This window comes from Hemitrygon akajei, chromosome 15 (genome assembly GCF_048418815.1).
Source record: "Hemitrygon akajei chromosome 15, sHemAka1.3, whole genome shotgun sequence".
NCBI classification, from domain to species: Eukaryota; Metazoa; Chordata; class Chondrichthyes; order Myliobatiformes; family Dasyatidae; genus Hemitrygon; species Hemitrygon akajei.
Window position 1 is genome coordinate 39,987,178 of NC_133138.1, and position 10,261 is coordinate 39,997,438.

Genomic DNA, 10,261 nt, shown 5'->3' on the forward strand with positions numbered 1-10,261 from the left:
AGACACGCTCTGCAATTCATTTAAATTTCTTCTGGACTCTCTCTAGTATCCACTATACTATAGTAAATTAAGAAACTTTAGGAACATTGCTAAACAGTGAATGTTGAGCTGCACTAATAGAGTTTCTAGCAAAAATTAACAAGCTAAATAAAGAGATTTTTTTACATTAGCAAACCATAAAGAATGGAAATAACGCATCTGCAGACCACGGATCATAAAATACGGGTCATCTGTATTTATAAATTAGCAAGTTATTCAGAAAAGATCAGTTTCTTTTAAAGACTGAAGAACACTGAACTGCATATCATCAAGTCAGATATATATTTTAAGTGAAACTTTGCTAAGCAGAAGATAAATAGTATCACAACGCTGCCCCAGGATGAAGAATATGGAGTAGGGAATATCTTTCTGAAGCATAAACACCGACACGGTCTAATGGAATTAAACCTTGAAGCAGCCTACAATCTTTCTCTTTGTCTAGATATGCTCCGAATCTGATGGTCAAATTAACCATTAAACTTCCGTTATCTTAATTCTGCATTTTCATAAAGAAATTCAAATGCCGGGAATAAATCTATAAGAGTCTGTGCAACCTATACAGATGTTCAATGGATTAACAGTACGGGAGAAGAAAATGTCATCGTTATTGTCTACCGCTCGGAAAGTGAGCTCTGCTATTATAATGTCATCGGGTCACGGTATAAAAAACCTGATTAGCGGGTTTGGTGGAGGTGGGTTTGGGGAATTGGGCTGCCATCGATCAGACGGCTTGGTTATCGAAGTTACATACTTCAATTAATTCGTTGGTGGCTATCACATTCCCTTCATAACAAAACTGTGTTTATTGCAAGGTTTTAATCATGAACAACGTTCGAAAGGCAGGAGTAGTTCCCACCCAAACTTAAGTAACTGTGATGATTTTTAAAAAAGAACAACCTTCCCGTTTACCTTTGTAATTACAACTTCGTAATTTAGTATTGACCTGGAGTGAAAGATGGATTGTAGGGTTTCAAGAAAAGAAATTCACTCTTGGATGATTCTGGTGACAAGCACACTGAGTAATGATACCTCTCGGGAAAGGGTGCAGTCTGACCAGTTCCAGTACAATCAAGTTGATCTCTTGGCGCATCGCCGCGGGTAAAGAGTTCTTTCGAATTCCTCGGCCGGCAACAACAAATGGGGCACCCTCCATCTTGAATAATGCCTCCATCTTGTTTACACTTTAGTACAATTAAAAAGACGATGATCAGAAGGAACAAAACCGATGTTGATCCGAAGGTGACAAGTAAATAAAGATTCATGTCGGAAACATAACGAGGATTACTATGAAAATCCTTAGTTTCAGAGGCATTCTCAGTAACATTCCCCAAAATCGACAAAAATATTGTAGTTGTACTGGACAGGCTCGGCTGTCCATTATCCCTCACTAGAACGACAATACTCTGCGAGGTATCATCCAAGTCCAAAATGCTTCTCGTTGTTCTGATTTCCCCTGAACTGCCCCCTATGCTAAAGAGAGTGGGATCGGTTGCTTGAACCATCTGATAGGAGAGCCGAGCATTCTGACCAGAATCTGCATCAGTTGCCAAGACTTTGGTGACCAAGTAACCTTGATCTGCTGAATGGGGCAGTATCTCCATGGGTGATGATCCACTCGGTGTGGAAGGAGAAACAATCACCGGAGCATTGTCATTTTGATCCAGAATAATTACATTCACTGCAGCGGTGCTGCTCAGCGGAGGCACTCCAGCGTCACGGGCTTGAACATGGAACTGGAAACTTTTGACCTTCTCATAGTCAAAGGAGCGCAATGCGTAAATGGTACCGTTCATCGAGTTAATACTGAAGTACGTGGACACCAGCGAATCCTGCAGATTCCCGATGAAGGAATAGGAAATATAGGAGTTTTGGTTCATATCCGGATCGAACGCAGTCAGTGCGAAAATTGAAGCACCCGGAGCGTTATTCTCCATCACATAGACGGCGTAGGAAGACTGCGAAAACTGTGGTGTGTTGTCATTTACATCAGACACCGTTATCTGGATAGTTTTATTTGTTGATAATGGAGGAGACCCAGAGTCCCAGGCTGTGACAGGTATGTTATAGACCGCGGTAGTTTCCCGATCAAACGGACGGGTTGTGGTCAGTTCATAATGATTATTCAGAGAGGATTTAATTTGAAAAGGAAGGCCCAGTGGAATCTCACAGTGAACTTTTCCGTTTGCCTCGGAATCGCGATCCGTAACGTCCATTAGAGCTACGACTGTCCCAGGTGTAGCATCTTCGGGGACCTTGCCAAATAGGGATGTTACCTTTATCTCGGGCGGATTATCGTTTACATCAGTTAGTTTGATCAATACTTTGGAATGCCCTGTAATAGCTGGTGATCCGTTATCCTCCGCTTGTACATCAAGTTCATAACTGCTCTTTTCTTCAAAATCCAGCTGCTCTTGAACTTTAATCTCCCCAGTTTCAGGGTCCAAACTGAACAATTCACGCACTTGGCCTGAAACACGATTAGCAAAGGAGTACTTCACCTCGGCGTTAGTACCTTGGTCCAGATCGACAGCTTTGATTTTGATCACCAAGGTACCCAAAGGCGCATTTTCTACCAAGCTGGCTGTATAGACATTTTTCTCGAACACGGGTGCATTGTCGTTGTTGTCCAGTACGCTGATGATGATTTGAGTTGTCCCGGATCTCGGAGGCTTACCGCCGTCAAAGGCCGTCAGTACGAGCTGAAACGATGCTTGCTGTTCGCGGTCCAGTGGCTTATCCAATAACAACTCTACAATTTTACTCCCATCCTCCCTGAAGTTGACGTTCAAACGGAATTGTTCACTGGGGCTAATATTGTACATATTAACTGTGTTTGCTCCCACGTCCAGGTCGAGCGCGCTCTCTAGTGGGTATCGAGAGCCTGGTGCGATGGATTCAGCCATCTGCAAGCGAATGGATTTTTCGGGGAAGGTGGGTGAATTATCATTTATATCGAGAATCTCTACTTCACCGCGATGCATTTGGAGAGGGTTTTCTAAAATTATCTGGAAGCCAAGTATACAGGAAGGACTCTGTGCACAGAGCTGCTCTCTGTCTATTCGACTGCTGACAAATAAGACGCCAGTATCCAAATTTACCTCTAAATATTGCTTTCCCTCCGGAAAGACAATGCGACATTTTCGACCTGATAATTGTCGAACCGTTAGTCCCAAATTTTCAGCGATATTTCCAACAAAAGAGCTAAATTCCATTTCCTCTGGAATGGTGTAGTGAATTAGTCCAACGCCCAGGCTCGCCGCGTAAACAAAGGAAATAAAAACCAGCGCCCTAAACGTGAAGTTAGTGCTCTGCGAATTCGCCATTGTCTCTGTGCCAGTTGTTTTTCTGACTGCCAAATCCTTGAAAGAGATGTTACGGCAAAAAAAACCAAAAATGCCTAGCTTGATTAACCTACATGTCAAAATTCATAAGACTTAACTAGTACTTAATGTGTAGGTCCTGCGTCTGCAATCTAAATTGAACCTCTCGGTGCTCGGTTATCCAAAGGGGAGGAGCAATGGATCTCCCGCTGTAAGAAGCCCCCTATTGGTTACAGGCGGGACAATAAGCCACTGTCAATCTCTGCAGAGTGCAATCCTTAAAGCAAGATGGTTCCTAAAATTTTGTGGTGTTCAATTAAAATATAAAGACATTGATAGAGCTTATGTGTTCAGTAAAAAAAACGAAATTCTACTGAATACTCTTTTAATTATTCTGATTGGCATTTTGATATTATTAATATTCGACTTACCAGTGAATCAGTTGCAACCTATTCCAGGTGATTTTCTCTCCCAATTCACAGCAAAATTTCTATTTCCATGACGCAGCTTCTCTGTAAAGTTAATATTTTAGCCCGGATTTATTAATGAACTTTGAAACTAAATTACTTCAAATGTCAGAAGAAATTAGAGGAAGAGATATGTAAGGAGACTGCAGACAGAAGGAATGGAAACATAGAAAACCTACAGCACCATACAGGCCCTTCGGCCCACAATGTTGTGCCAAACATGTCCCTACCTTAGAAATTACTAGGCTTACCTATAGCCCTCTAGTTTTCTAAGCTCCAAAAGTCTCTTGAAAGACCCTATCGTATCCGCCTCCACTATAGTTTCCGGCAGCCCAGTCTATGCACTCACCACTCTCTGAGCAAAAAGAAACTTACCCTTGACATCTCCTCTGTACCTACTCCCCAGCACTTTAAACCTGTGTACTTTTGTGGCAACCATTGCAGCCCTGGGAAAAATTCTCTGACTATCCACATGATCAATGCCTCTCATCATCTTATACACCTCTATCAGGTCACCTCTCATCCTGCGTCGGTCCAAGGAGAAAAGGACGAGTTCACTCAATCTATTCTCATAAGGCATGCCCCCCAGTCCAGGCAACATCCTTTTAAATCTCCTCTGCACACTTTATATGGATTCCTCATACTTTCTGTAGTGAGGCAACCAGTACTGAGCACAGTACTCCAAGTGGGGTCTGACCAGGGTCCTATATATCTGCAACATTACCTCTCAGCTCCTAAATTCAGTTCCACAATTGATGAAGGTCAATACACCGTACAGCTTCTTAACCACAGAGTCGACCTGCGCAGCTGCATTGAACTGCACAAAATCAGAACTCAAGATCCATCTGATCCTCCACACTACCATTAATACTATATTCTGCCATCATACTTGACCTACCAAAATGAACCACTTCACACTTACCTGGGTTGAACTCCATCTGCCACTTCTCAGCACAGTTTTGCATCCTGTCAATATCCCGCTGTAACCTCTGACAGCACGTCATACTATCCACAACACCCCCAACTTTTGTGTCATCAGCAAGCTTACTAACCCATCCCTCCACTTCCTCATCCAGGTCATTTATAAAAATCACAAAGAGTAAGGGTCCCAGAACAAATCCCTGAAGCACTCCACTGGTAACAACCCTCTATGCTGAATATGACCCGTCTACAACTACTCCTTGACTTCTGTGGGCAAGCCAGTTCTGGATCGACAAAGAAATATCCCCTTGGATCCCATGCTTTCTTACTTTCTCAATAAGCCTTGCATGGGATAATTTATCAAATGCCTTGCTGAAATCCATATACACAACATCTACTGCTCTTCCTTCATCAATGTGTTTAGTCACATTTTCAAAAAATTCAAACAGGCTCGTAAGGTACGACCTGCCCTTGACAAAGCCATGCTGACTATTTCTAATTATATTATGCCTCTCCAAATGTTCATAAATTCTGCCTCGCCGGATCTTCTCCATCAACTGATCAACTACTGAGGTTCGACTCAATGGTCTGTGATTTCCTGGGATATCTCTACTCCATTTCTGGAATAAAGAAACAACATCCGCAACCCTCCAATCCTCCAGAACCTCTCCCGTCCCCATTGATGATGCAAAGATCAACGCCAGAGGCTCAGCAATCTCCTCCCTCGCCTCCCACAGTAGCCTGGGTTACATCTCATCCTGTCCCGACGACTTATCCAACTTGGTGCTTTCCAAAAGCTCCAGCACATCCTCTTTCTTAATATCTACAAGCTCAAGCTTTTCAATCTGCTGCAAGTCATCACTACAATCACCAGGATCCTTCTCCATAGTGCATACTGAAGTACAGTAATCATTAAGTACCTCTGCTATTTCCCCCGTTTCCATAACACATACCCACTGTCACACTTGATAGGTCCTATTCGTTCACGTCTTTTGCTCTTCACATGCTTATAGAAAGCCTTGAGGTTTCCCTTAATCCTGCCCACTGAGGCCTTCTTATGGCCCCTTCTGGCTTTCCTAATTTCCTTCTTAAGCTCCTTCCTATTAGCCTTATAGTCTTCTAGATCTCTAAAATGACCTAGCTCTCTGTACTTTTTGTAAGCTTTTCTTTTCTTCTGGACTAGATTTATTAAATCCTTCGTACACCACGGTTCCTGTACCCTACCATAACTTCTCTGTCCCAGTGGAACGTACCTATCCAAAACTCTACAAAAATATCCCGTGAGCATTTTCCACATTTCTTCCATACTTTTCCCTGAGAACATATGTTTCCAATTTAAGCTTCCAATTTCCTGCCTGATAGCCATATAATTCCCCTTACTCCAATTAAACGCTTTTCTAACTTACCTGTTCCTATATCTCTCCAATGTTATTGTAAAGGATATTAAATTATGATCACTATCTCCCAAATACTCTCCCACTGAGAGATCTGTCACCTGACCAGGTTCATTTCCCAATACCAAATTAAGTACAGCCTCTTATCCTGTAGGCATATCTACATATTGTGCCAAGAAACCTTCCTGAACACACATAATAAATTTCACCCCATCTAAAACCCTTGCTCTAAGAAGATGCCAATCGATATTTGGGAAATTTAAATCCCCTATCACAACAACTCTATTATTATTATACGTTTCCAGGAACTGTTTGCCTAGATGTTCTTCGATATCCCTGTTACTATTAGGCGGCCTATAAAAAAACACCCAGTAAAGTTATTGACCCCTTAGTGTTCCTAAAGTCCACCCACAGAGACTCCGTAGTCAATCCCTTCATGGCGTCCACCTTTTCTGCAGCCGTGACATTAACTCTGATGAACAATGCCACGCCTCTACCTCATTTGCCTCCCTCCCTGTTCTTTCTGAAACATCTAAAACCCAGCACATGAAGTAACCATTCCTGTCCCTGAGCCATCCAAGTCTCTGTAATGACCACCACATTATATCTCCAAGTACTGATCCATGCTCTCATCTCATCGGCTATGTTCACAACACTCCTTGTGTTAAAATAGACGCATCTCAAACCTTATGGCTGAGCTCGTCCCTTCTCTATCACCTGTGTATCTTCCCTCTCACACTGTCTACAAGCTTTCTCTATTTGTGAGGCAACCTCCTCTTCCCCAGTCTCTTCAGTTCTGTTCCCACTCCCCATCAATTCTAGTTTAAACTCTCCTAGTAGCCTTAGCAAACCTCCCCAACAGGATATTGGCCCCCTGGGATTCAAATGCAACCCTTCCTTTTTGTACATGTCACACCTGCCGCAAAAGAGGTCCAAATGATCCAGAAATCTGAATTCCTGCCCCCTGCTCCAATCCCTCAGCTACGCATTTACCCTCCACCTCATATGTACCACGACCTCTCGCTCTTCTCCCTCTCACTGCAGTATATCTTGGACGCGATCCGAAACATCCCGGACCCTGGCACCTGGGAGGCAAACTACCATCTGAGTTTCTTTCCTGCGTCAACAGAATCGCCTGTCTGACACCTAACTATAGAGTCCCGTATCACTATTGCCTTCCTCCTCCCTTCCCTACCCTTCTAAGCCACAGGCCAGACTCTGTGCCAGAGGCACGGCCACTGTCGCTTCCCCCAGGTAGACTGTCCCCCCCAACAGTACTCAAACAGAAGTACTTATTGTCAAGGGGTGCATCCACATGGGTACTCTCTAGTATCTGACTCTTCCCCTTCCCCCTCCTGACTGTGACCCATTTGTCTGTCTCCCGTGGTCTTGGTGTGACCACCTGCCTATAACTCCTTTCTATCACCTCCTCGCTCTCCCTGACCAAGCGAAGGTCATCGAGCTTCATCTCCAGTTCCCTAATTCGGTCCCTTAGGAGCTGGTGCGGATATGGCCGTCCGGGAGGCTGGGAGACTCCAGGACCTCCCACATCTGAAGCCAAGCACAGAAAACTGGCTTCACACACATACTTCCTCCTTTCCACAAATAACACCGATAAACCTACCTTGCCTCGTCCCGTTACTGACTAAGCCCATTCAGCCAAAGACCTATCACTCTGCGCCTCTCACTCCGCTGCCCGTTGGATATGGAGGTCTTCTTTTTAAACCTTTTGTGCTCTACTGGCTGACGTCACACGCCTGCACATTCTTGCCTCTCTTTTACCCCGAGTAGTAAAAAATGCCTTCACTCCTGAAATCAGCCGTTCACTCGCAGCCTTTTTGCTCCGAATCAAACATCAATAATCAAAAATAATAACGAATTTGTAACAGTAGACGATTTTAGCGTGCTTTATGTTGACTTCCAGAGTATGAAGTCTTAGATGGGGCAGCATTTGCTAAACGTGTCCAGGAATGTTTTCTCAAATAATATGCAAGGCCATACAAAAGAGGGGACACCGATGATTTACTGCTGAGAAATAAGTCCGGGAAGTGGGTGAAATGTCATGGGGGTCACGGGTCCATAATTGTACTAGTCTTAAGCCGTTGTGGAAAAAAGATAAGACTGGTGCAAAATTAACACTTGCAAATGGGGCAAAATATATTTTAACGCAAAAGCCAGGAACTTTTAAAAGGTTGATGGGACCAAGTGATTGCAGGTGAAGGGATGGCTGGCGTGTAGGATGCCTCTGGGTACAAGATCGACTGTGTTCAGGTGCAGTATGTTCCTGTTTGCATGAAGTATAATGTTGTTAGGATTAAGGAGCTCTCGTTAGTAAGGAATGTTGAGGCAGTTGGTCAGGAAAAAACAGGTCTTCAGCTAGCTATCTTAAAACGTATTATGGCAGATAAATCTCCAAGCCCTAATTGACTTTTTTTATTTAGAGTTACAGCACGATAACAAGCCCTTCTGGCCCAGCTAGACTGTACTATTCTGTTACACCCAGGTGACCAATTAACTTACCAATTAACTGTAGGTCATTAGAACATGGGAGAAACCGGAACACTTGGAGGAAACTGACGCGAAAATCATAGGCAGAACGTATAAGCCTCTTACAGACACCAGCGGAAACTGAACCCGTATCGCTGATGCTGTAAAACTTTACACTCACTGCAACGCTGCCATGGCACCCCGATTGTGCTTCCTGTGGCATTCTCTGAAGCTAGGGAAGAAATTGCATGAACCCTGGCAAAGATAGTTACAACAGCTCAAGTCATTCAAGAGTTTGGAGATGAATTCCATGCCACCTGTAAAGAGTTTGTATGCTCTTTCTGTGACCACGTGTGTTTCCTCTGGGTGATTCAGCATGGCATGCCAGCCTACATCAGGACATTGAATACAGGATTAAGGCAACATGTTGCAACTGTACGATGGTGAGACCACACTTGGACGACTGTGGATGGTGGTAATCATTTTACCTGGATAGTGGAGACTAGGAGTAGACACAAGATATTCTGCAGTTGCTAGAAATCCAGAGAATCACACACAAAATGCTGGAGGAACTCAGGAAGTCAGGCAGCGTCTATAGAGAGAAATTAACAATAGACGTTTTGGGCTGAGCCCCTTCATAAAGACTACGAAGCAAGGGGAAGGAAATGAATCCTTTACCTGGTTCAACTATCACCTCCAAGATTCTTACATTACTCTACAAAAGTCTTAGGCACATGTAAAAATAGTAAAGTGAAGATGCTTTGAAAATCATGAAATGAAAAATTTCTACATGTCAAAAAATACTCTAAAGAGCGGCGAACAGCAAAAAGCTAAATCAAAGTCATATTTCACTTCAAAACTGTATCATTTCTATTAGATACACTGTCGTGCAGTTTATAAATAAATCGGCTGGTTGATATTTCCAAGCATCTTGGAGAACTTGCCACAATTCTTTTGCAGACTTCAGCTATCTCACTTGCTTCTGTCTCTCCAGTCAATCCCAGATAGTCTTAATGATTTTGAGATTAGTGCTCTTCACATACCATGTGAAGACATATTTAAAAATCCATGGTGCTGAGGACTTTTGCACTGTACTGTACACTCCCTAGTCCATCCGTCTTCACACGCACGTGGTCTCTCTTAACACCTGCCAATTGTGAACCGCAGTCCCTTATCTTCTTATCCCATTTCCCCATACTGTGAAAGGAAAAGATGGGATGGAGTCTGTCAACTATGTTCGGGAAAGCTTCCTTAATCTGTATAGAGATCCTAATTCGAGAGATTCTATATGAGAACGAGATATGATAGGCAACAGAAGTGTTTGTAGGCGATTAGTTTCAAGATATTCATACAGGAGGATAGGATTAGTGTTTGGGTTAAATTCTAAATTGGATAAAGGCCCATTTTAACGGCATCAGAAAGTATTTGACAAGTATAGTTTGGGATAGATGGTTTTCTGGCAAAAGGGATGCTCGGTAAATGGGAGGGAGGCTTTCAGAAGTGAAACATTGGAACTATAGAGTTTGTATATTCCTGTAGAACAAAAAAAAAGGCAGGCCTAGCTGAATTAGGGAATCTTAGTTTTTGAGGGATATTGAAGCCCTGGTTAGGAAGATGAGAGGGTTGCATTGCA

The 10,261-nt window shown here is 43.2% G+C and overlaps 1 protein-coding gene across 1 annotated transcript; it reads right to left on the reverse strand.

Moving 5' to 3' along the window:
• Positions 1-949: 949 nt before the first annotated feature.
• Positions 950-3,495, reverse strand: LOC140739269 (protocadherin alpha-C2-like). Its single transcript, XM_073067416.1, has one exon. The coding sequence runs from the start codon at positions 3,360-3,362 to the stop codon at positions 972-974; it is 2,391 nt and encodes a 796-aa protein (XP_072923517.1). The 5' UTR covers positions 3,363-3,495; the 3' UTR covers positions 950-971.
• Between the last annotated feature and the right edge of the window lie 6,766 nt (positions 3,496-10,261).